Source organism: Musca autumnalis, unplaced genomic scaffold (assembly GCF_047663935.1).
Source record: "Musca autumnalis isolate F117 unplaced genomic scaffold, ASM4766393v1 scaffold_3, whole genome shotgun sequence".
NCBI classification, from domain to species: Eukaryota; Metazoa; Arthropoda; class Insecta; order Diptera; family Muscidae; genus Musca; species Musca autumnalis.
Window position 1 is genome coordinate 56,965,420 of NW_027411866.1, and position 27,904 is coordinate 56,993,323.

The following is a 27,904-nucleotide window of genomic DNA, read 5'->3' on the forward strand; positions in this document are numbered from 1 at the left end:
AGCTTTGAACATAGTGATTCGTACAACAAAATTTTATTTTTATATATTATTATTTTTATATATTTACTGTTTTATTATTGTTTCTTTTTGTTGTTGTTATTATTATATATTATAGTTGATGTTTTTGCATATATATGTAATGGTGTATTTTATAGCACACTGCTTATGTAATAAACTACATAAATTATACTAGAAAACTATGCTAGAATCTACATTACAGCTACAATCATTGTTTTTGTGGTTGTGTAGTATTTGTTGTTTTTTTATCATTATTTTTTATGTATTAATAATAAACGATTAAATCATAGCTTCATCATTATCAACTTAATGCATCTTAATGGTACTTACAATAACGCTTTGAGAAAACTAATAATAATTGTACAACGACAAGGATCTCTTACATGTTACTTCTTAAACATAATAAAAAATTTACACGTAATACAAGTAGTAGTTGTAGTAGACGCAGTAGACGGTAACTTCTAATGATGACGATATACATACATAATACAATATGACAACATAATCTATGACATGAACTATTTTAACTATTTGTTCGCGAAAGGTCCAAAGCTGAATCATCTTTGTTTTTTCACTTTACGTCAAATTCTTACATTAATAATTAAAAAAAAAAAAAACAAAATTTATATACAAAAATAAAAAGGTAGAAAGCTAAAAAAATTAGGAAGACAATTATGACATCAAAAGAACAAAGAATAATTGTATTGTAATGGAAACGATTGCATTTCCCACAAAAATATACGTTTTTGGAACAAACACGTCTTTGGACTGAACGAAAATTGCACCAAATTATGCGCTATGGCATTATAGAACTGTTAGAATTCAAAGTATTAAATGGTAATAAAATATTGGCAGTTCAACATAGTGTTAATGTACTATTAAAATATCGAGTATTTAAAACAAAGTCAATGACAATTTCAAATTGGAGCCACAACATGACATGGTTTTCTACCAAACATAACAAAAAATTAATCTTTACCTGATATTACTATTTGTTTGTCATCCTAGATAATTTATACACACCGGGACCTGTCACATAAAATAGTTTTGTTACCCCCTGTTTTTGTAAGTTTAGTATTGATTGAAAAATGTTTAGCTTTTTTCCTACTTTCTTTTGTGTTTATTTATGTGTACATACATACACATGAATGCATCATAAGAGCTAGTGATTCCATCCTAATTGCGTTTCTTGGTAACATTCTTTTTAACACCACTATTCGAATCAACTTTCTTATTACCTTTCGCAATCGCAAGTAATGTTACCAACTTTTTGTGAGAATCGCCTACAATCCAACCATGTTTTTGATATTGCTCCCCACCACTGGCGACGCTTCCGCTGCCAATGGCAACTGCTCCGCCGCCTCCTTCAATGTTGTCTTCGACAGGATTGCTTTTATTATTGTTACTGATACGTCCAAACTCCTCATCGCTAGACGAAGACCAATAATATAATTTTTCAGTTGCCGTACGTTTTCGTCGAGTGGGTGATTGATTTGTCTGATTTTTTCGTTTATTTTTTGTCGGTGTGGATAATGTTTGCTTTTGGCCTTTGGCAGGTTCCGTAGCGGTTATGCTATTAGTGCTGTTGGTAATGACATTTGCAGATCTTTTTCTTGTTGCCGATGCCTTTGACAATTTCACATTACCTGTCGAAGTTACGGTGGGAGCAGATATAACGACAGCTTTTGAGGATTTTGTCTTAGTGGAGGCTTTTTTCTTCGCTTTTATAAGATCGGCTATTAGATAATCGTCATCGCCAAAGTCGCTATTATTGTCGTTTTCTTCATATTCATCTTGGTCATTGTCATCATCGTCGACTTGCTTCTTGCCCACTTTTGGCTTTGTGCCTTTTTTAGATTTCGTCGTCTTTGCTGCTTTCTGAGCTGGCTGCTTTGTATTTGATTTTCCCTTTGTTGAGGCTGCTCGTTTGTCTTTAGTATTGTTAGCAACTCTGCTGCTTTCTGGTAACATTTTTAACGTTTCCATATGTGGTGCAGTGGTACTGACTGCATCTTCTTTTCCAGCTTTTTTAGCCTTTGTTGTTTTTGCTGCACTGACGCCATGGTTTTCAGGGAGATCAATGCTTGTGTTTACTTTCCTACTGTTTCTACGTTTAGTATCTTTTGTGCTGGAAGTAACATCTGGTGTTTCTTTTTCTTTGACCATTTCGCTGTTATTGGAGGATATATTTATACTGTTTTTACGTTTCTTGCGTTTTTCTTCTTGCTGTTCCTTTTCCTCTATTAAAGCTATTATGTCTTTGGTTGAAAGGAATTCTTCATATTCATCGGAACTCCACATTTCAATCAACTTCTTGGGACGATTCGTAGCGCAGCGACGTTTTGATTTACGCTGACCCTCGTCTATCAACTTTTTGATTTCGTCTGGACTCATGCCTAGCTCTGTCTGCAATTTGGATATGTCTTTTGGCGTTTTCCCAGTCGCTTTGGGTTTTGCTCGAGATTCGCGTGTTTTAGATTTTCGCGCACTTGTTGATGGTGTTGCTGTTGTAGAACTGACGACAGCTGGCGGTGATGCTGCAGGCATAATATGCTTAGAACTATCTCTTTGATGTTGTTTATTATTTATACGATTGTTTAAAACCGCTGTAGATCCCCTTTCAACGGCAGCGCTGTTAGCAGCACTTCTTTCAATTAGGTTTTGTTCTACACGGGAGTTACCTCGTAATTCATCAAATAACTGATTTAGATCGGTTTTTGGAGCAGCAGTTTGATCTTTTTGTACACCCACGCTCTTTACTTTAACAGCCGGGGCTACATTCGTTTTTACAGAAGCTTTTGTACTGACATTCTTAAATATTCTACCCATAATCAAGGACTTGTTCTCAAATGTCTTCGCTGTTGCCCGACTTGATTCCGAGCTAGAATCAGAAGAATTATTTTTCAAATTTTTCTCATTACTTTCACGCACACTTGCTTCTTCGTCGCAGCTGAGTGAGCCAAAATCGTAATCATCCCTATCGGAAAAACTACCGGTAGATACGCTATTGTTGTCCTCTGTAAGCAAATGCACTGCAGGTGTCTTGGGTTTTTGAAACGTTATGGTTTCTTTTTCTTCAAGTCCAATATTCTTAAAGGGTCTATCCGGTATAATTATCTTGTTACAGCTGGGTGTTTTCTGGTGTTCCTCGACGGCAGCTTTTATAATTGAAGAATGCATAATTGTCTTCGAAGATGTGGAACTACGAGTTTCATTATTTTTAGTTCTCTCATTTCTAGTCGCCAACTGCACATTAGACTCTTTCGGATTTTCACTGGCTATAACTATGGCATAATCTGGTGCTGCCATGCCCTTCGCACGCAATATGCCGTCTGGTGCGGTAGAATCCGCTTTCGTAGCACAAGGTGCATTTGGCGCTGAAGGTCGCGTTGGTGTGTTACTACTTGGAATTGGTGAAAAGCTTTGTGTACTTGGCTTATCCTCATTGCCCAAAGCAATTTCAGCTAATTCTGTTAGTTTGCAGATAGTCCTAGATTTTGACTCTTGTTGTTGAATCAAGTCAATGTTAACATTTTCATATCCCTTCATGGCCGCTTTCGTTTTAAAACGGGATGTGGTATTGGTGACCGCTGATAAGTGGGAAATGGCGGAATATGTAGGAGACCTTACATTTCTGCAAAAAAAAAATAATAATAATAAACATTTATTTCGTCAATGTGAAGAAGCAATGATTAGCTCTATTAAGTTTCTAACTAAATAAAGCTCAGGGCAATTATGAATATTTCCTTCGGAATTTTCCGCAAAATAATTTTAATAAATTAAATTCTTTTGAAAGTAATATTTTATAACTAAGAAAACAGCTTGAATCACATAACAATGGAATACTCTCGCCGAATCGATTAAAATATTCCCTTTTTGGACTTTAATATGAAAATAAAAAATAGTGAAATTGGGGATAGGGGACAAATTCCTCACGGAATTTTTATTAATGATAGCCCTGGATAATTTACCCTGTTAATGGCCTTTTTAGTACACTGTAGAAACTTAACACACGGATTGGCCACATTAAACGATATATTCAATGAAAATATTATTTATATATCCTAGAAGGTTCTTCGAAATCGAAAAAAGCAGAAAATTGATTAAATTTTTTTGTAAAACAGAAAATGGAGAACAATCTCTGATGTGTGCTAATCCTCTTCTGCATGATGTAAAATACCACGTTATGGTATAAAAGTAACATCACTATCCATTGATAAACAAGAATGTATCAGTCAGCTATGCCGACAGAGATATATCCTCAGTCTCGGACCTAAAGAAAAGAAGTAAACACAATACTTTAGACATCTATAGGTTTTCGTAGTTTAATTAAACACAATACTTTAGACGTCTGTAAGGTTTTTTGCGATTTTTTTGGCCAATTTCTCACAAGTATGGACTTGCCCCGAAAAAAGTACCGTCGTAACTACGGACGAATACACAAGTTGAAAATATTTAAGAACTATCCCAGACGATTCCTTAAAATGCACTCTTTCAAAACTTTGTGAGGGAGGTACACGAAGAAAATTTTTGAACTTTTGTAGAGGAGGTACCGCAAGGAAGGGACCGAGATGGCCTATCTTCGACCTTCATCTAAATTCGAACAAAGTATTGGGGTACCAAAATTTGAACCAAATCGTTTGACCCGTTCGAGAGTTATCGTGCGCTCGAGCCAGCCAGACGGACGGACATGACTAAATCAACTCCAAATTGTCTGAAACGGATTTCGTCCAACCTTACTTGGGATCTAAAAACACTATTTCCATGAGACACAATTTTGGTTGTATGAAAGTGTATATACCCTCTCTTTAGCCAAAAGCCTGGCGGTAGTTTTTTTTTTCAGAATTTTCGTGGACTTAATTTTGAAATGTATGTTCCACAAGTACTTAATGTGGTACAAATTTCGAAACAAAACAAAGCAGACCTCTAACGAAAAACGTTTGTTGGGAAAGGCACAAGATCGAGTGGGTCTTAAGTTTTTATGATTCCTCATGAAGGAGTCGTTATAGACCAACTTCAAAGAAAGTATTACGTTTGAAAAAATTAATTTAACTATACATAAAGCGGAATTTTTCAAACTTTTTGGAGGAGACCGACTGAACCGGTATGGTACATCTTTGGGAGAACTTAGATCGAGATTGGACCAAATTGGTTACTCTTATCGAGACTTATTGTGCGCACCAGCCAAACAGAGAGACGGACACGAGTTTTGTTCAAACATACGTACGTTTGGTCTAACACCATTATCTTTGCCTATATATACTCCGAACTTGGGTTTAATTCTTACCTGTTGGTGTCTTGCATCGATCTATTGTTGTAATTATTGTGAGCAACGTTTTGTGATGGATCTCTAAATATAGTAGTTTGTTCAATTTGCGGTTGTTGTATGTTGGACTGTAAAACATTACTATTTGTCGGCGTATGAGTAAGAGCATGTTGTATTCCTCCACTCCTTTCCGCGTTGTCTACATTTACAGTTGTTACAATCTGGCGATCTCTTAGACAGTCGCTGTTATTTGCTGTTGGCGCTGCCATTGATTTATCGTGTTGTCTAAAGTGATAGGTATTATAGGCGGCGTTGACGTTATTGGATTGTTCAACGCCATCGGGTGGGACAATGACATTGTTAAGACGTGGTGTTTCGGCACTTTTCAAGATGTTGCAACATTCGAAAAACAAACGCTCATCGGGATTAAGATTTAACCGAGAACTGGCAACGTTGCCATTGTTGCCATCGTAATCGGTAGCATGAACATCTTTCAATAAATTATTTTGATTAAACGTTTTGGGAGCTTCAACATTATTGTCCGAGTGTTGCTGGGCGTCCAATGGTGCCGCCAATGGCTCATCTGGCTTTGCACTTGCTGCTTTTTCATGGTTGGTGGTAGTATGTGATTTGAAAATAGCTTGATCTGGCTGAGGTATTTGTGGTGGCTGCGTTAACGATGGTTGTTGAATCGGTGTTGTCGGTAACGGAATGGTAGGGCGTAGATCGTCCATAATGCTGGAGGATTGCATGTGCATTGGGGGTTCAGATATTGTCGCTCGCCTAGTTGATCTTCTAGCATAGGGCCCCAATGTACCGTGCCTCTGGTTCTGATCTATATTTAATGATGTGTTCGTTACAGACTTTGATAATAAATATTCCTGCTCCGACACTTTGGACACATGAGCAAGAGTCATGTTATGCTTGGATAGGGAATTTGCACTGTAGAAAACCTTTTTGCACAAAATACATTCGATTTTTTCCGTAGACATATCTCTACTTGATGCTCTCTTCTTGGGTTTACGTGTAAGCAATATACTTCGTCTTCGACGACGGCGACGTCCGCGACCACGGCCCAAGTCTTGCGAATAACTAGTATACACACTCATTTCATCGTCTAAATCCATGTCCATTACTTCAGTATTTGTGTTTTCATCGCATATGGAACCGAAATTGGAGCGATCATCGTTAAAATTAGGCGCACTTCGAACACTCATTGATGTTGGAGGACGAGAGTACTTACTATTCGAATCGTCCAGGCCAATGTCCATATCATTGGCCATTTCGAAGCCATCATCTTTAAATGCAAATTCTTCATTTTCAGTGGACATAATTTTTTCATTGACATTCTTTGCTATCTCTGTTAAATAGTTATCCTCATCGAGGTCTCCAATAACTTCGGGACTTTTTTGTGTGGGCACATGCGTTCTGGTATCAGCCGCAGCAGGCACAACTGTTGCATTTTTTTCACCTTCTTTGTGAATATTTTTATTAAGACGAGGATCTCGACTGGAGACAACTGTCTTATTCGTTTCGGATGTTGGAGCTGAGGATTTAACAGGCGGTGGTTGGTTATCCTGATTGACTGCGCTCGCCTCAAGTGTCAACGAGAGGATGCTGGGCCTGAGAATAACAGTGCTTTTGGAGTTAAGGGCTGTTTGAGATTTAGTGCTTAATTGAGGCTTTGCAACGTCGCTGACGGAAATCACATTTTTGAATACATTCACATTCTTTGCTTCATACTCGGTCAGTTGACGTTCAATGTCGATCGAAAATGATTCCAGCGATGATTTTAGCTTGCTTATATTTTCATTATCCAAAGTTTTGCCTCGACGTCGGCATTGTCGTCGTTTAGTATTTTTCTTGTTATCGCCAATATCGTTGTTTTCTGCTGTCACTAGAGTTTTTTCATTATTGATAGCGTGTTGATCTTCTACATTACCTGTACTGGGGATGGTGGTATCATTTGATTTGGAAATTTCCATATTTTGCTGTTGTTTAGAATTACGTTTGGAACTGCCATCATTGTTGTCTGAGGCAGATGCACTTGTCGTCGTTGTTGTAATGGAATTATTAATTGTCGGTGCCGATGATGTCACATTTCTCTTCGTACTGGACATTAAAAGCATTCCGGTTAAGAGAAGATCCTCGCTTTTTTCATAGGCCAAATTTTCCAATTTCTTCAAATTGTCACGACGTGCTTTGTCTAGTTTAAAGCTTTCCAATAGCTGATCAGCAACTATTGCAGCTAATTCGTTTTTGCGTCGTCTTCTCTGTTTCTTTTTCGCATCCGTTACTGGTATGGAGGTGGACACAGTCGTGGTTGTTGACATCACGGAAGTCTGTTGATCTGATTGAGCTGAACTGTGAAAACCAGACGATGTATTGTTGTTATTACTCATTTGCTCCAAATCTAAATTAGTATTATTTGTCATTGTACTGCCCAAAATATTTTTATCTATATCGATGTCTGAGAGAGCTGTTAAGCCGGAAGTTTTGCCAGCATTGACATTATTCTTATTCAGGGAGGACACATGTGTATATGTGGGTGGTCCTTTTGGACTGACCGCTTTAATAAGCAAAGGTGGTTCAGGAACCGACTTTGGCATTTCGTTTAGTATCTTCTTTCCACACTCTACGGTGTCATGAGTTCCAGATTGTGACTCCAATGTTTTTTCCACTGAAATGTCGTTAACTTGAATACTGCCTTCATTCTTCCGCATTTCCTCGCGAGATAAGATATCTTTTATTGGCTTGGTGCTTGTATCAGTGCATGGAATTAATGAACTAGTGGTAGCGAATTCAGGCATATTATTGGATTCAGCCACAGGCACCATCAATGTTTGAATATTCCTTACGCTTATTGTTTGTTGGTGATGCTCTTTTACCTTTTCGTCAACAATTGTTGATTTGGTGTTGTCGGCTGCCAACGGCGCTTCATTTTGAACATGTGCTCTATTTAATGCTGCAGGTCGACAATCCAATGTTTTTGATCGCATATTGCGTCTAGCTGCAGTCAAATATTTAAACTCTCCAAATGATTCTTTGGCAACACTGACATCGTCGGTTGTTTTAAGTAAAGGTGCAGCAGTTTGTTGAGTTTGTTGGGTGGATGCGAAAACTGTCTGGGATCTTTCGGCTTCTTCGTTGTCCAGACTGGCTTTTACAGCATTTATTACGGAGTTTATGGCATCATCAATATGATTTATGACTTCCTCGTCCATTCGAAGCGGTCCCTTGCTTTTTGAAGAGGTCTCCTTTTTCGATGTGACAATTGCCGGTTCTTTAGAACCCACCGTGGGTTTAGACACGATGTTATTGATGGTTAGAGTGCTTTCAGCGTTAATTGTGTGCGTTACAGTAGGAAGTTTATTGCGTTTTTTGGGGGCTGCTTTTGAAGTAGCTACAGGAATGGGAACGGGATTTCCCACTAAATGAGGTGGAGTTGCTAGAATTGTTGGTAGTTGAGGTGGTGTTGGTAGTGGTTGTGCCAGTGGCGTCAGTGGTAATGGAGGAGTTTCTGAGATTGCTGTACCTTGGCCAGCCACCGGATTTCTAACTTGAGGTATTCTCAAAAGATCCAAATTCGAATAGAATTGTTTGTTAAGCAAAGCTTCTGGAGTCAATGGAGGTGCTGGTAAGAGTGAAGTATCAACTGAAGTTGGCATTGTTGATGGTGGCAAGGGCAGCGATGGATGTTGTGGTGGCAATAACATCGTTGTCATTTCAATAGGCTTTGTTGGCAATACAGCGGGTAATGGTGGTTGCGGGAGTGATTGCACTTGAACAGCCGGAGATGGCGAGGTTTTCTCTGGGCGGGCCTTGTTGGAAAGATCCAGGGGCTCCATTTCATCAAACATTATAAAATTCCGAGCTTCAAAGCCACAAATTGTTTGGCGCCTAGCTGGCATACCTCCCATTTTTTGTCGACTAGAGAATGACAAATCTTGGCTTTGCTTCTGAGCCTTTTTTGCAGAACTAGATAGATTTAAGGGCTCTGAGGCAGCTGGTATACTGAACGTTGTTACAGGAAGTGTCAATGGATTTGGGCCTGGTAAATGCGCTGGAGGTACCGCTGTAATCAGTGGTATGGCTGTTGGCGGTGCTATAATACCGATTGCCGTAGGTGGAGGAACTGTATGCACCACAGAAGTTGGCGTTTGAACGACGTTCTCTAATGGTGTTGGTATTGGAGCTGACTGCGGTGGTGGAGCCGAAATTGGCAAAGGTATTGGTGGTAATGAAGGTAGTGCGGCTGTTAGGTGCGGAGCACATAAGTTTTCTACAGGTATATACATTGGGAGTTTGGGCATTATGTGTTGATTGTTCAGTGGCATGACGGCGGGAATAGGTGGAACCAGTAATGCAGCGGGAGGAATTGTTTTAGCTTGCTTAGTATCCACCGGGTTGAAAACACAAATTTCAGATGTTGTGGTAGGTTTGCTGACTATTCGTGTGGGATTTATTTGCTCACTTATATTTAATCTGACTTCTGCTCCTGGCGACGCCCCTACATGTGGTTTATCTTTAACTGTCGAAGTCACATTGATTGGTTTCTCCATAGATTTGGGTAGATTGCAAGTACTCTCAACCGTTTCTGTTGTTGTTGTTTTTAAGGGAGACGGTCCTTCGTCCGTCTTTATTATGCGCCTGGATATTGTTTTACGTTTAGGTGTCTTTTTTGTTGTGCTGTTCTTATCGGTATCAATATCTTCCGGTGTAGGTGTCACTTCCTTAGGTAATTCATCTTTCTGTTGCGGATCCTGTGGTACAGTTTGGGATGGAATGGGGTCTGTGTTTTCAACTTGGGACTGAGAAGAATTTTTTAATTGTAAGAGCTCATTTCCAGAAGGTGGAATTGAAGCCTTTTGTTCGGTTTTCAGTTTCTGTTCTAGCTTCCCTGTTAACATTGCAATGCAGTCGCTTATTCTTTTACTTCTTTTAACATTTTTGTTATTTGGCGTCTGACGTTCAGTTTCAATAATATTAACTGGATTTAGTTGGGCCGTAGCAGCCCGCTTATTCACATCGAACAACAGATCATTGCAAATGTTACTTTCGATCGTTTCACCAAGAAGAGTTTGACTGGCTGTTGCTGATGTATCAGCTTGATCAACACTTTTCATATCTGGGTCCATCTGTTTAGGCACCTCATTTGATTTATCGTTCTGTTTTGTGATGTTTGGTTCAGCCACATCCTTTACGCCAATGCTTGTTTTCTGACTATTTTCAATATTCGAAATAGTTGTAATCGTTGGTGTTGTTGATGTTGTTGATGTTGGGGCAAATTGTTGGTCTTCTACTTTAATGTCAATATTAGTTGTTTGATCGCCGTCTTCGTTACCATTTCCACTAATCAAGGATTTTTCAACTGATTTGCCTTTTGTGGTCGTCGGCTTATCTGTGCTAGTTTTGGTGACAGGTTTCTTCTTATTGGAAGTTCCTTTTTTGTTCGTGTTTGTGGCCTTAGTTAAGGTTGGTGACGCAGCTGATCGTGTAATCATCCGTTTAGACTTTTGAAGTTGTGTCTTTGTCTTTGACAATATCTTGGCAGCTTGAGAAGACATCTGCCGAACACGGGTATTTCGAAGTTTACTATATATTTTATGTTTAGCCAAAAGTTTAGGCTTTATGTTCGTAATGGTTTTTTTGGTTTTGTTAATGGCAGGAAAGATTTTCTTACAGACCCTTTTGGGGGGTAAATTTTCCAGCATTTTCTTAATAGATTCAGCTAAAAGTAACAAAAAAAATGACAAAATGGGTTATAATTAAAAAAAACATACATATTATGTTTTCTACTTACCGTCGCTAGGCCGTGGTTTGGGAGATGTTTTAGCTTTCGCCGCAAAATTGGTCGATGTACCTACAACAGTTTCTTCCGTACTTTCATGTGTGGCTAAGCCTGGAGATTTTACAGTTGCAGGTTTTGCTGCAGTTTTAGCTTTCCGTAACTCCAGAATGCTGTGCTTGTTGCACGGTCTACGTTTCTTGGAACCGCAGTAATAACGATATTTTCGTTTTTTCGCCAACGACCATACATAATCCCCAGAACAGTCTAACATATGACGATACAAGTCGAGAATACCATTACATTTGCGACCGCATTTCGAACAGCCGTTTCCCCCATATATGCTTCCACCACTACCATGTGCAGCTGTCATGCCAGTTAATGTTGGTGTTCTGTTCTGAGCCTTAGCTTTAATGACACTCGATGACGATGAACTGCAGGATTGTATACTATGTGTTGGGGAAACAACTGCATTGGTTGGCATTAGGCCCAATGAAGCGACTGCTGAAAGTTTTGTGTCTACGACATCGCAGTCTTCTGTACTGCTGCTATTCTTAATACTTAAGGAATTCGTCGTACAGCTGTTAAGCATCGATTGCAAACTATCTGATGACTCTTCGTTATTGGTTATTTCCCGACTTATAGCTTCATTCTTATGCCAGAAAAGCCTTCGTGCGGCGCCACTGTAAATCTGATTAGTACCCATATCGTTGGCATATCGACTTAGGGCCTTTTTCGGTAAGAATAAATGTCTTAAAAGGTTGCCATTTAATAGCTCACGTCCCACAACTTCATAGTGTGTAGATAGTATCTGCGAATGTCGGAACATTTTGTGCTCCTCCAAGGATTTTAACTTTTCAAACTTTGCCCCACAGCACATACAAAGATAGCACCTGGGTCGCGCCCATTCGCCGCTAAGCACAAGTCTCGAACGGCATTTCCGAGAGTCAGAATTCGGAAGCAAATTCAACATGGAAAGAAAACTTTCATCGGCAAAGGTTTGCTCCATAAAATTATCACCGCAATCCTCATTTAATACCTGACTCGGAGCAATGCCAAACTCGTCGTTCTCCAACTTGATTATAGCCTGTTCGTTTTGTTCGAGAATAATGTGCGGCAGGAGGCGCATATCTAAAATCATATTTAGTTGATCATTTAGTCGTAGTTTTTCCTCACGTGAGGGGTCACTGGTAATTTCTGAGACAATCCAAGTGCTAATTCCATCATTTGTTGATTGGTTTATATTTTGTGATTGCTGCTCATGTTTCTGCCGCATAGTTAACTGTGTCCACATGTCCAGTTTGGACAAGTCTCGTAGTCCCAACATTGGATGCTTCATCTTCTTAACAATCTTACCGCCCTCGTTTACAAATTTAAATTTCTTTACACTGTCCCATTTCCACTTCCAAGAATTCTTCGTATGCGGCCGTCGGATTTTGGAGGAATGACCGTCCCCACCAAACTGTTCCGCTGTCAGAAGTGTGGGAAAGGCGGTAATAGCCGATAGACTTGTGGCCGCGTGGATCTCGCTGTCAGTCGTTATTACTATGGGACTTTTGACTAGGGTGCTTCGTATTTGTGGCTGCACTGTATGACGCATTACAACCGAGTCCAGAGATTCCAAAGAACTACCCATGATTTTGCCGTCCAAATGGAAGAGCAAATTATTACGTACATTCGATACGACTTCCTTGTAAAAGTTGTCATCAAACACACAAGAGAGTATGTCATTACGAGTGGGCACCCGAAAAATCACATCCGATGTAGTATCACCGGAAAACCCACTTACGGATTTTATGGCTTTGCCGCGCAACTTTGGCGAACAGGTTGCGGAATTCAATGCTGTGGAGGAGGTAGTAACTGTATTTGTGTAATTTGTTGACGGCTGGTTATTCTGTTCGGACTTAAGTAGAATTTCTGAAAGTAATTTTTCTCGGCGTAGTCGTACTCCTTTGCGATTGTTAGGCAAACGATTCTGCGTTAATCCCAAACGAGACAATATTGGTTCTTCGGCACCAATAACTGAAGTATTCGAAACGATGGGGTTAGTACCCTGCAAAGTGCTTGGAATGAAATTAGTGCTATTCCCGCTATTGCTGGTACTAGTTGGCTTTTGAGAGCGATATTGCCGCCTCAGTGATAATTTACTTCTTTCACTAATCAATGGTTTGTCTGTTGAATTTGGAGAATCGGTATCGTTATCCTTGGACTTGCTGCTACTCTCATCGAAAGCAAATGACAAGCATTTATGAACAACTTCCATATGTTTCGTAAGCTTAGCAATATTCTGAAACCGTAAAACACACATCTTACAACCGAAATACTTATCAGAATGGCAATCAGCTAGATGGAGAAATAAAGCATTCAATTCCGATGCGGGCAGTATAACAGCCTGGGACTGGCCTTTATTTTTCGGGCAATATGCGCAGCCAACAAAGTTCTGAGATCCCGTTGTACATTTGCGCTTCTTTGGAGTGGTCTGTGTTTGTTGCATTTGTGAGTTTCGTCCGCTGCACCTACGATCTTGTTGCAAACAATGAAACTTTTCCACATGTTTCAGCTGCATTTTCTGCGATGAAAACTTCTTGTCACAGTATAAACATAAGTTCTTCACCGTTAAAGTAGTTTGTTTAGATATGTTGTTGTCTTCATCCTCATCATCGTCGTTATCCAAAGATTCATCAACATCGTCCATATCTTTATTTTTCGTTTGCTTTGTATGATTGGAAAGGTTTAGTTTTTGTAATACATCGTGTATACGCTCCAATGGTACACTACAGATTAAACTGGCTTTAACCGATGACGATGGAAACTGTTGCCCAAAACATATGTCGCCATCTTCAACTTCAACGTGCGGTGCATTGTTGTCTTCGTCGTGTTCCTCATCTTCATCATCATCGCCGCCATCGTTCATATTCTTGTCGCTTGGTGGTGCATCTGTAGTTTCGGAAACCTTGTCGCCATCATCAATTTCGACTTTGATGTCGTCGATAATATTTTCCTCCTTAATGTTTGATACATTTTTTATATCCTTCACTAATGAATTTCTTTTCATAGTTATTGATACAGGATTGCACGTCTTACGACGATTTGGTTTATCATCCAACAACTTTAGACTATCTGCAGCGCTACGAAGTCCGAATCTTGACATGTTTTCGACCTTTATAATATATTGTGCTTAGATGAAGTTGTAGGCCGAATATAATTTTATATTAACATCTGAAAACAAAAGAAATACAAAACATAGTTAATTATGTTGGATTGTGGACACTTTACTTATTTTTCGAAATACTTTATAATGTAACAATAGTTTGAGACCAAGAATTATGGGGAACATGTTGATCCACCAGTGTATGCAACATAGAGGGTAATGGATTAAAATTTAACAAGAACATCATTGAACATTGAGCGGTGGTTATGATAGATATTACCGGAATCAGAGACACATAAGTCGCTGTCCCTTCTGAAATGATTTATAAGAAATGCAAACTGTCTTAACAAAATTCAATTCACTTTGGCATTATCATGGTGTTGAAGAGTGATATGAACTCCCAATATAATACTTTGCTATGTTTAATATTGTAACATCAATATACCTTTGTATTCTATATTGTCAATTGAAAAATAAAATTATTTACTTCCGTTGAAACCTTTAACACAATAACAGGCTTCTAAGCTTAGCAGTTCAGTACGATTTGGATATTGACCAGATGAACGTAGTAACTGCTTTCCTTCAAAGTGATTTGAATAAGGAAATATTTATGAAAATTACTGAGAGACTTCAAAACTCTAATTGTGTGGTTTGCAAGTTATTTAACTTATACGACCTGAAGCAAGCTAGCAGAGTTTGGAACAACAAAAAAGATGGTACATTGAAAATAATTGGTCTGAAACAATCGTCAACAGAGCCCTGTGTGCCCTGTGTTTACTACAAGACAAATGAGGAAGAAATTACATATTTCAATATACTTAGATGACATCTTGATATTTACAAACAGTATAGAATCCAAACATTTTATTAAGAAAAGCATTTCAAAAAATTTCAAGAGGAAGGATATAGATCAAGCTCATTATATCTTCGGAATGAAAGTAACTCGAGACCGTAAAAATGGGAAATTATGGTTGGATCAAGAACTCTACATTCGTAACATTCTGCAGAAATTCAACGTGCTAGACTGCAACCCTCTTTCGACGCCGTTAGATGTTAGTCAGAAATTGTCAAAGCAGTTGTGCCCAACAACAGAAGAAGACATAGAGGAAATGAGAAATGCAGCACAAGTCAGTAGTCCGTATATTTCGTATGCAGTTGGGGTTTTGTCCAGATACAACAATAACTCAGGAAAAGCACATTCGCATGCTGTCAAAACAATTATGAGGTATCTCAGTTGAATATAATGGGTCGATTCCGTATTGTGACGCGAGTCGTGTTGCCAATTGCAATTTTTCCATTTATATGGTAAAAGTCGCCCGACGACGTCAAATTCTTCATAAAGTTCATTTTCCGGCGACAACAAATTAGCTGTCGCCGTGCATTTTTACAAAAGAATAAAACGAAAAATTGAGACGTAAGCAACATTTTCATTTATTTTAAGTGAATTTATTTAATATTATATACGTTTTGCGTGTTTCAGTACTTATATTGGTAAAAATTACTACAAAACAGCAATTTGAAATGCTGCTTGAAAAAATGGAAGCCCACCCAACCGTAGCTCGTAAAGTCAGACTTTTTGGCGAAATTAAAACCACTTTTGATGAGATGTGGAAGGATGTTGCGGAGCAATTAAATAGTTGTGTGCGTACACCAGATTACTTGCTTATGCCGATGACATTGACATCATAGGTCGTTCGGTAAAGGAAGTAACTGATACCTTTGAAAAAGTCGAAAGGGAATCTGCTAAAGTGGGTCTGGCGGTAAACGGCGAGAATACAATGGTGTCGTCGCGCATGCGTCCATAGAGATCGGGCCGAATGTTGATGTTGGTTCGTCTAGACTCGGCACCGCCGTAAACACAACCAACAACATCAGTTGTGAAATACGAAGAAGATGCTACTTCGGGCTGAGTAAACAGTTTAGGAATAAAGTCATATCTCGTCAAACAAAAACAACGCTTTACAAACACTACCCGTGCTGATGTATAGTGGTTCAGAAGCCTGAGTACTTGCGCAAGCAGACAAGGCAGTGCTTGGTGTGTTTGAGATAAAAATTCTTCGAAAGACCAATCTGCGTTGACGGTCAATAGCGACGTCGTATGAACCACGAGCTGTATCTGCTATACAACGACATCAGTATAGATAAACGTATCGAGATGCAGCGATTGCGTTGGCTAGGCCATATCATAAGGCTAAAAAGGCGTATAAATTCGGGCCGCATGGCGGTGCACGCAGAATTGGCAGGCCAAAGAATAGATGACACAAACAGGTGGATGAAGAGATGACCAGACGCGGTATTCCAGAAAGCGAAGCAATAAACAGAGAGATTTGGAGATCTTTTCTTAGTTCGGCTTATGGAACAAACGTTCTGTAATGGGCCAGCTAAGTAAGTAAGTAAGTAAGTAATATAAGTAATATATTTATTTGAGAAATCAAAAGGGTTTGAAGCTAATTTCAACGCTCGCGAGCAAATTTTTGGTTGTTACGGACAAATGTTATCGCGGTTTTACTTCTGCTTTTAAGAAAAAATTATTATAAAAACGCTAATTTATCTGTTGTGCACAATTCAATGCCAACGCATGTTGATGTTGCGCACTCCTCTACTTCTTTGTTGGATTGTTTTCTTGTGTCATGTTTGGGTTTGTTAGCGTGTTCTAACCAGTTTTCGTGTCCAGGAATTTCGGATCACTCGTTTATTTTTATATCTGTTAATGTACCGAGTTGTCGTTCTCGGAAATTTTATGAGTATGCAGACTATAGTTCTGTTGACCCTGCAGAGCTTTCTAATGCCTTTGTTTCGTGCAACTTCGATGATGTGTATTCTCTGGCAGATTTTGATTCTCAGGTTACTGTTTTGAACTGTGGCCTTCAGCATCTGCATGGTGTTGTTCCTGTTAAAAGAAAGTATTGTAGAATTAATAACGTGGACTGGTTTAAATCTCCCGATATTCGATATCATCTTTCTCTTAGGGATGCTGCATATAGTGAATATCTTCGTGATAAGAATATAAATAATTGGAAAATATTTTGTCGTTGCAGAAATCGTGCCAAGAAAGTGATAAGGAGGTTGAAGGGGGTTGCACATAAGGAGATGTTTATGAATAAAACCACAAAAGAGATGTGGTCGGTATTGAGTAAGAACGGTTTGCGTGATTCTGAGAGCGAAGTGAATGTTGATGTAGAGAGGTTGAATGCTGATTTTGTTTCCAATCAGACGGTGGATGCTTTTGATGTTTCTTGTGTTCCTGTTGGCGCTTATGATGGTTTTTCGTTTCGTTGTGTTGATTATGATGAATTGGTAATTGCGTTTAATAAAATAAAGTCTAAAGCAGTAGGTTCCGATGGTTTCCAGCTTAAGTTTCTTAAGCTTGTGTTTCCTCTTGTTGGTCAATTTCTGTTACATATTGTTAATACCATGTTAACAGCGTCTGTGTTTCCCGAGGTGTGGAAAATAGCCAAAATAGTGCCTATTCACAAAAATGGTGACAATGGTGAATATAGACCTATATCAATCCCAGCAAAAAGTTTGCATCCACGGAAGCAGTTAAATCACTGGTGCAAGTGTCACGAAGTGCTTCTTTTTCTATGAATTCCTCAGTGAATTTTACAAGGGAGCGCGCAGAAAGGAAGCACTCCATTTTGCTTCCGCAGCACGCAATTAGGAAGCACTCCATTTTGCTTCCGCAGCACGCAGCTAGGAAGCACTCCATTTTTACAATTTTTACCACTTTTACGAGTTTTGCGTTCCCGTACACAAAATTTGTATGAAAATCGTTTACGACTTTTACCACTTTGTAATGTACGGGAACAGGCCATTAATAAGACATTTTAATTTTATTCTTATAGGCCATTTATATATAACAAGGTTAACCCAGTGGGTCTGGGTTTCAAATGTCATTTCCATTGTATATACTTCAAACAAATCCTCATAAAGAAGGTTAACCCTGCAAAAAACTATAATATAAACGCCGTATTACTTTAATTTCATTTGTTGAATGAAAATTGAATTTTTTATCGTTTATACATAAAAGTGCTTGTTGGATGTAATCCAAATGTGAGGAAAAGGATTGCCTTTTTCATTAGTCCACTGGAAGCGCATCCATGCATGTAATGAAATCCTCACTCCAACTTGCACCACTTCCATTTTTTTTTTGCTGGGTAATGCCGATCCTTTCAAAAATGGTCGAATATGTTATGAAGGATCAAATGCTTGGCTACATTAATGAAAATGCGCTGTTGCATGAGAGTCAGTATGGATTCAGGAATAATCGCAGCACAACATCGCTTCTTGTTGGGTTGACTGACAATATTAGGAATACTGTTAGTGCTGGTGGTTGTTGCGTATTGTTGTCACTGGATTTGGAAAAGGCCTTTGACAAATTAAATCATGCCAATTTAGTTAGGAAGTTGCATCGTCTGTTTAATTTTTCATCCTCAGCCTGTAATTTAATTTATTCGTACTTGTTCAATAGACGACAGTATGTTTCATGTAAGAATAGTGTTTCTGGTATGCTTCCAGTGAGTAGTGGTGTTCCTCAGGGGTCTGTTCTTGGACCTCTGTTATTTGTAATGTATGTTAATGATTTGTTGAGTTGTGTTAATAGTAGGAGTTGTATGTCATTTGCTTTTGCTGATGATGTCCAAATTTTGTTTAAAGGAGAATATATGTTTTTGGATGTTCTGCAGTCGTCAATTGATTTCAATGTCAATATGTTGGTTACTTGGTTGTCTTGTAACGGGCTCTCAGTGAATACTCGGAAGACTAAAGTGATGTTTTTTGGAAACTTGCAAGAGGATTCAATTAGTGTTTCCATCTATAGTACTACTATAAATGTTGTAAGCTCGATGAAATGTCTTGGTTTGTTTCTTGATAGTGGTTTAGTGTTTGATGTGCATGTGAATTCTGTGGTGTCCAAGGTAAACTTTGTTTTAAGAAAGTTGTACTGTTTGGACTTAGTTCTGTCTAGAGACATTAGAATTCAATTGGTCCATGCATTGATTATGCCTCACTTTTTGTATTGTGCTGAGATTTTCGGGGGTAGTTATGGTTTTGTTTTGCGTAAGCTGCAACTATTGTTTCATAGTGTTATGAGATATGTTTTCTGTGTTAAACGTCGTGATCATATTTCTCCTTATGTGAAAGAGTTTCTTGGCTGCACGTTTGAAAATTTTTTGAGTTTGCGGTCTATGTTATTCTTCTATAAGGTTTTTAAGTTGAAGACCCCTTTATGTGTGTTGAGTCTGTTCACGTTTTCTCGTTCTGAGAGGAACAAACAGATAATTGTTCCGCAGTTGACTCCTTTTTTGGAAAAATCGTTTTATGTTAGAATTTCGCGTGTTTATAACAATCTGCCACCATGTCTCAAGACATTTAATTCCTCCTTAAAATGTTACAAGAATAAATTATGTGCTCATTTTAATCGTAATCAAATACAGCGTTCATAAATGTTGTCTTAGTTTGTAATGATATATTGTTGCATAGCTGATTCTATTAATGATTATTTTGTTATATATTTTCATTTCTTAATTTATATGCTTTTGCTTTTATTTATGTTTAATTCTATTCATGATATGCTAAGAAATATTGTTAGATATAAGTATCTGAGAGTAGTTATTGTATAGCTGTTTTTGGAACCGCTCATGGCCCTATGGCCTAGGTTACTGTGTTTGTCAAATAAAAATTAAAATTAAAAATTAATTATTTTATTGAGCACAATTGTCACTAAAAAGTTATCACGAAGTGACGTCATTAAGTAGACTGTTATGTTACTCAGCATTCGCGGAATTTACAAAATATTGACAAAAATTTAAATGTAATCCGAATTTTTTGAAAATATAGGTCTATTTACCCGCCAAAAATTACAAAAAAGTAACAGTTTTAAAGAAAGACTTCACGGGGAATCAAATGAGACCAAACTTATAATCATCGGGATAGTAGTTAGGATATTATAGCCAAAATAAGCACATATTTGTGTTACAAACAACAAATTTTTGGTTTAGAATAATATTTTTCACATGCACTCTAGAGTTGAAAATATTGGAAAAATTCTACAGGAGTACTTTTTTTATTTTTCTTGAAACTCCCAAGAAAATGGGCGGATTTTGCTTTATCTACATTCACATAGAAGGTAGGTTTCCCCTTGAGGAAAGTTATCGGGTTGTTGAAATAAATCATTAGACTTCTTAAACGGAAATAGAGTTCAAATAAACCGCTTTAACTTATATGCATTATTAAAATCTGTTTAAATCGCGTAATTTTCAAAATCGTTTTGTCCGCATGTGATTTTCATGTACAGCAAGACCAATCTTTTAATTTGTATATATTTTTCGAAATATAATTTGGACGCTACGATGTAGCATCGGCCGCATTTAGCATTAAAAAACCTATAAAACATCGCTAATTTGCGCAAATTTCATACAATTTCGTTCCGCATCCGGTTTTAGTGTTACCATGAAAATCAGCATCGATATATATCTATTTCAAGGCAATCAGTCAAGAACCGTGGATGTAGCATCACACACTATTTTTGGGATAAAATGAATGCAGTTCCCTTATCAGTGAAGTTTTTAAATCTCTGTTTCCGCAAAAAGGAAGATGCTGCACTAGTTTTTTTCATAGTAGTGCAAGCGGCCGACAGAATACGCGATAAAATGCGCGATATTTTCAAAAACAATATTAGGTGATTTTCCTACCTTGGAATTTCTCCTATCTCGCGTTTTATTAGATGGATTTTAACGAATAATGATTTATTAGATCCGCAACGTAAAAATCCAAAATTTGTAATAATGCACGAGTAAATCGAATGCCAACTGTACAAATTAGACCTGAAATATATGATTTTTAGAAATTTGTTCGCACAAAATTTTCGTATTTGGATACAGATTTCTCTGAAGCTGTGTAGGCTACATTCACGACATATATATCAAATAAATCAGAATCGTGAGTTCTTCATTCCTATAAATGACTTTTTGAAAAACGTGTTTGCGGAACGAAATTATAAGAAAATTTCAAAAAACACTTAAAATCTGGCTTCAAAATGTCAGCATCATTTAATGGTAGACGCACATCAAATTTTGAAAAGTTATACATTGGTAGGATGATCCTTATTTAGTTGGCTTCTACTTTCACTTTGGCAGGAAAATCGGGAAAAATGTGGTTTAATCACAAATCGGGAGAAAACAAAAAAAGTCACGTTGGCTTCAACCCATTTTTACCCATTTTTTAACGTAAATATAGCCACAGCTTCCACGCAAATCAACTTTGAAGGCCAATATTTTTTGCCAAGTCTAAAAACATTTCATTTTATCCAAAAGCATTTGAATTGTACAATATACAAACACTATTCTCGAGCTATAAAGGGGAAAACCTTGGCTTCAACGATGTTAAATTTTCAATAATATTGCCCATATATACAAAGATATAATTTTGTTTTAATTAATTTTATTAAAAACGTAGTAGCTAGCCCAAAGGACCAAAACGGTTACAAAAACAACAATAAAAAAGTATAGTACTCAAAATTGGAAGAAAAGGAAGATGACAAATATTCAAATCTTCGCACTACATCCGTAATGTAAATCGACGTCGAAATTCTTCTACGAACTAAATAAAGACTACCAGGAATGACAACAAATGTGCCATATTCTGGATTGTGCAGCCTCAGAGGTAGTCCTTGAAAAAGTTCAATGGAAATAACCCGGGATATTATCTTAGAAAAAAAATTTACGATACCATTTACTTTTCCACTTAACTTTACGCTAAAATCGAGTTATTTTCTGTCACGATAAGGATTGCTAGGGATTGTCACCAAATGACATAAATTGGATGAAGTATTAGGTCTGTACGATAACTCAAAAGTTTGTACAAATTTGTACAAACTTTTACTGTAAAAGGAAATGAGAAGTAGTTGCAAGAACTTGCATATACTTTTTACTTACGAAGTTATCGAACAGGCCTATTAATAATTACACTATGATACAAAAGTGGACACATTTTTTTTGCAGGATTTCTGATGCACAAATTCGGTTTTGTGGGAGTCCATAGAAGACGAAAATACCTTTGGTTTCTTTGGGTCACTTCGGTACTCTTTTCTGGATCCCTGGGCATATTGGTCTAACTGGAAATGTACACGCTGACTCCGCAGCAAAATATGCTTGCTCAGCACCATTAGTGACCGATACATTAATAGAAAAAGTAGATTTAAAGAAAGTTATTAAGTCTGAAATAAAAGCCTATGTTTCTAATAAATACAAGGATTTTACGCATCCCCATTACAACATTATAAATCCCGAAAATGTATTTCCTATTTATTCTTCCAAATTGGAGAAAAGGAAAATTAGAATTTTCTCAAGACTGCGAATGGGACATACAGTTTCAACGCACTTGCACCTACTGAACAGGAATTTCGACGACAAATGTACAAAATGTAATAATGTTTGCACCGTCCGTCACATCCTTTCTGAATGCCCGTCTCTACATCAAGAACACAACCTAATACTGCACAACAAAGGATTGGATATTCTTAAAACTCCTACAATTGAAAATGTCAACACAGTTTTTGAATTTATTTCATATTGTAAAATACCAATTTAATATGTACTATAATCATTATACCAAAAATACTCTGTAATCAAATTTGGATAGCTGATGGCCTATGCTGCTAATGCTATTCTCCCAATTTATCTTATATTAAATATAAGATAAATTCTATAAATAAATAAATAAATTTTCACTGTAGCACAGTGTTATCGTGATCTAAATCAGATATTCAACTTGAAAATTTTAGTTCTTCATCTTCTTTCGATTGTACACAATCATTTATTCTAACATTCTCATCAATTCATCAAATCCTGGATAAGGTAAGTGCAGCAATAGTCGCATGGGCGTAGCCAGGAATAGCTAGGGAGGGGCAGCTGCCCCCCTCTAGATCCTACAAAACAGTTCATTTGTATGCATGGTAGAATAAAACAAGTAATAACAGCGTTAAGTTCGGCCGGGCCGAACTTGTTACACCCTCCGCCACGAGTTGTATTGAAGTAAAATGGAACAAAATACCGAATATCGGGAGGTACCGTTCTATGGGGGCTATATGAAGGCGTAAAGCTTTACCAACAAATTTCAGGTGGAAAGTTCTATACACCCAACGATAACTAAATACCAAATTTCAGCCATTTTGGTGGGATAATGAAGCTAAACCCTTCAAAATACCGAATATCCGGAGGTACCGTTCTATGGAGACTATATTAAGGCGTGGACCTATACCAACAAATTTTAGGTTGAACGTTTTATATCCTCAACGAAGACTCATTACCAAATTTCAACCATTTTGATGGGATAATGAGGCTAAAATATTCAAAATACCGAATATCAGGAGGTACCGTTCTATGAAGGCTATATGAAGGCGTGAACATATACCAACAAATTTCAGGTGGAAAATTCTATACACCCAACGATAGCTAAATACCAAATTTTAGCCATTTTGGTAGGATAATGAGGTTAAAACCACCAAAATACTAAATATCGGAAGGTATATGAATGCGTGAACATATACCAACAAATTTCAGGTGGAAAGTTCTATACACCCTAACTAAATGTCAAATTTTAGCCATTTTGGTAGGACAATGAAGCTAAAACCTTAAAAATACCGAAAATCGGGAGGTACCGTTCTAAGGGTGCTATATCAAAACGTGGACCGATACCATTTTCAATACCAACCATCCTGCAAGTAATAAAAACTTCTGTACCAAATATTAACTCTCTATCTTGAAAATTGCGACCTGTATCTTGATTTCAACAGACGAATATTTCGTTGTGTTACAAACGCAATGACAAATTTAATTATACCCTCCATATGGTGGAGGCTATCATAAGGTAACAGCAATACCGAGCTGATTGAAATGGGCTGTAATGTTAGTGTCGAATTCCATACGATATTTTATATTTTTATTTCTATTTTCGATGTACATATCGTCACCATAAATGCCCGAAGACGTAACCCACATGAAAATCGAAATTCGTTTTTTGATGGAATCTGATACATAAAGCTAAAATACATGCTCTGGCAAAAGTTCAATTTTCTTCGTTCAAAAATAGCCATCCTATTCAAGAAATGGCATTTCGAAAATGGGGTAACATTGCAGATTTTGTTGTAATGACGGATCCCAAAACCAAGCGTTTCAACGGTTTTAGTTTCATTCATTCGTGCATGACTGATAATACTCCAAATACTCGCCCTCATAAGATTGTTATTCTATAAAACAATTTTCATTTTAAAACATTTTTTGCTTCTCCTGTAAAGTTTTGGGTTTGTGGGTTACGTCTTCGGGCATTTATGGTGACGATATATTAGGGACATATATTTTTTGGTGAAAAAAATATATCATTCAGAAAAAAACTAATTCCCGTAAAGACTTCTTCATATCAATCATATGTAACCTCTTCCATGTCCGAATAACACCGCTTATAGAGGAGGCGGTACAACATTTGTTAAATCTTCAAAATTTTGTTTACTTTTCGATAAAATAAAAAAATGTGGTTTATTTCTTATAAAAGTTAAGAAAATTCGATTTTAGTGAAATAGTGCTTTTTTGCTAGTAGTCGGCATGACCTGTTCCAGTAATCAGCATATCATATTTTAGTAAATAAATGTAATAAGCTTGGGCGTAGCCAGGTATGTGCGGCTGCCTTATAACATCATGACAGTATTACAATAATTTTTTAATAATTTATTTTTGTAATGTGTTCTTTTGAATATTATCTACCATCACAACAAAAATTTTATTGAAAATTTGTTAATTTTAATATAACTACAGACATTACCTCTCCGATGTAATTCTGATGTAATATAAATGGTCTGAGCTCAAAAAATGTTACACAAAGTTAGATGACAATATTAGGTTTGTCCTTGTACTTTCTCAGTAAATATTACTCAGTAACTTCTTTTTAGAGAGTTAGGCATTTTATACTCTTTCAATGGAAAAAATTAAAAAAGTAAAAAGACAGCATTCAGTATACATTTTCAATTTGACGATTATGATATTTGAATATTTAAACTTTTGACAATTGCTAAAGCTACAAAAATATAAGTTCTCAGTAATAAAAATTTCAAAACAAGTCTCTCAATTCATTCTCATTTACTGAACATTTGTGTAAAAACAACATTCAGTAATAATTTGTAATAATTATTACAAATTATCGAGTACGCAGACACTCTTATTATTGAAGCATTTTTAAAATCGTTTTCATATTTTGTTATAGTATATTTTATGTTGAAAACACATCCATCGTTTGAGTAAAGTTTTGTGTCATCTCTGGTAGAAGAATAAAGATTAGATGCTCATGGAGCAAGTATGATTAATATGATTAAGCAACAATACGGGTAAAAAACTAAAACTGGCAGAAATGACACAAAACTTTACTCAAACGTTTGATGTGTTTTCAGCTTTAGTTATTTGTGCTCAAATACAAAAGATGCCGACTACTGGCACATGCCGGACTTAGGAGCACTTAACCCATTACACCAATTGTTTAACTTCATATAACTCTCTATTATGACGATTAATGTTTACAAAGCGAACTGGCGGTCTTGAAAAATTTACTGATCTCTAACAATACCATGATATAATCCCGGCGAAGGGAACTTACAATCGGCATTTTCAGGCTTTTGAGATATTTTTGGCGAAAAGCGACCCAATTAGGTGTCGAGTATCCTAAGGGGTCGATTATGGATAGCAACTCAACTGTAGTTGCGTTGCCAGAAGAGAAAATCGTATAATTAAAGTAAGTGAAATGACAGCAATTTTTGTCAAATTCATTCATTGGCCACGGGAATTCTGCATCGCAATAATAATTGCATGACATGTTTAAACAAAAATTGCCATGTTCAATGCTTAACAGATTGCGAGACGAAGTTCACCAGTATGTCGAAAGAAGAATGTGTGCGAATGAAACACGCCCGAACTTTAGTTTTCGAAATAATTTTACCTTTGCTTTTGCTTCAGAACAAAAAACAAATTTGAAAAACACACAAGAGTTTGGACGTGTTTCTTCGCACACATTCTTCTTTCGACATACAGAAACAGGCTGTTAATAATTATTAGAAAATAAAATTACATTTTTAAATTATTGACTACATTAGAAATCACCCCTCATGAGCTTTAAAAGCTTTAATAATGGTGATAAAAGTAAAAAAGTCAAGACACATATCTCGGGAAGAATGGATCAGGGTCCCAAGGACTATCTATGGTATAAATTCCTGCCCGATGCGGGACTTGTTCCCTAAACGAGACTTGTTCCCAAATCTCATAAAATATAAATGCCCCTCTAATAAAGCCCAACATTAGCTACCAGTAGTGAATATTCCAGAACTATCCGTGCCGATCCTGAAGCCGGACTTGAGATTCCACTAAGAAAAGAAGCTTAATATAGGGTCGCATGGTGGAAAGATTTATACACTTATTCACGGTGTTTGATAGCAAGAACGCAATCTAACTTAATTTATAACCCACACAAATAAATACATGATATAAAATGTGTAACTGAATAATGTAGCAACGTCAAAAAACAACAAAATTTCACAAGATACAAACCAACAAAAAAACTTAATAGCTCAGACCAGAAACAACAATCGGTAAATGTAATCCACCAACAACAACTGCTACAAGAAACACAAATAACAACAACCACTTATTCTATCAATGGTTGGCTAGGCACTTACACAGGGAGGGAACAAAACGCAAACAGCATGTGGCAGCGAGCCGACTGAAAGTGCGTCCGACAGGACGCACACAGAACTAATGCAGGCAGTTATGAATGGTGGTAAAAACATTAATAAAAAGTAATACGATAACCACGAAAAGCTTCAGTTCCTTTGTTTTTGTTCTTGTATACTATTACAACTTTCAAAATTCGAATTGGAAATAAACACTGCACCAACAGTCACAACAAACATTATAGATTTCTTCCCGTAAATATTCTTATTTTACTTATATTATTCCAATCGGCTCCTGGATGACAGTTCGATCCATATATATACATTTTTCTTTTCGCGCTGATCTCTTATATTGCACCAAGTGAACTCCTTTTTTTCTTTTCTTTTTTCGTCTTGCCAAATTCTATTCAAGTGTTGTATATTATTATGTACGCTCGCTCATAAGCGCATCCCATTAAAAGAGGGGAGTCATAAATGTGTGTGTGTGAGCAAACAACTTCCAAGTGTTTTATGAATTATTCACACTTTTAAACAATTACTTTACTTTTCCGTCGGCAATTTACAAGGATATAACAATTTCATTGTTAAAAGGATACACTTCAAATTTTACAGAAAATAAATGAATGATATAGACGAAGGCGATTTTCAATTTTTGTAGGACTTGCGGGTGACGAGAGGCAGGAAAAGCTATTGTGAGATTTCAATCAAAAGTTTGTAGTAATTTTTGAGGGCAAACGCCCAAAGTGCGGAATCATTTCATTATTTCCATAATCTGACAAGTACTAAGTTCTTTTCGTATAGTTTTATACTTAAAAGCACTTCATAATTCACAGTAAAATACAATTTTCTTTTTCCATCTCTTTAAGAGAAAATATTTATGTACTCGATTGAACTTCGTCAAAATTGTCGACTACCCGGAGAGATGCCATATTAAATATATTTGACAAAGTAACCGTTTTGAAATACCGGTTAACC

The 27,904-nt window shown here is 37.0% G+C and overlaps 1 protein-coding gene across 6 annotated transcripts; it reads right to left on the minus strand.

Moving 5' to 3' along the window:
* Nucleotides 1-27,850, minus strand: LOC141399677 (uncharacterized). 6 transcript variants are annotated; one of them, XM_073978847.1, is made up of 4 exons: nucleotides 27,469-27,850; nucleotides 11,088-14,291; nucleotides 5,306-11,015; nucleotides 1-3,652 (listed from the first exon to the last, which is right to left on the minus strand). In XM_073978847.1, exons 2-4 carry the CDS (start codon nucleotides 14,221-14,223, stop codon nucleotides 1,195-1,197), a joined length of 11,304 nt encoding a protein of 3,767 aa, XP_073834948.1. In that variant the 5' UTR covers nucleotides 14,224-14,291; nucleotides 27,469-27,850; the 3' UTR covers nucleotides 1-1,194. The 6 variants fall into 6 exon arrangements, with proteins under 6 accessions (XP_073834948.1, XP_073834950.1, XP_073834951.1 ...); XM_073978849.1 differs by having other exon boundaries at nucleotides 27,771-27,845; XM_073978850.1 differs by having other exon boundaries at nucleotides 27,739-27,845.
* Between the last annotated feature and the right edge of the window lie 54 nt (nucleotides 27,851-27,904).

Bases quoted from the DNA above. Each gene is read 5' to 3' on its own strand.
- LOC141399677 (XM_073978847.1), bottom strand. From the start codon at position 14,223: ATGTCAAGATTCGGACTTCGTAGCGCTGCAGATAGTCTAAAGTTGTTG. The intron at 11,016-11,087 runs GTAAGTAGAAAA...TGTTACTTTTAG, and splicing joins CAAACCACGGCCTAGCGACG to CTGAATCTATTAAGAAAATG. The intron at 3,653-5,305 runs GTAAGAATTAAA...TTTTTTTTGCAG, and splicing joins TCGATGCAAGACACCAACAG to AAATGTAAGGTCTCCTACAT.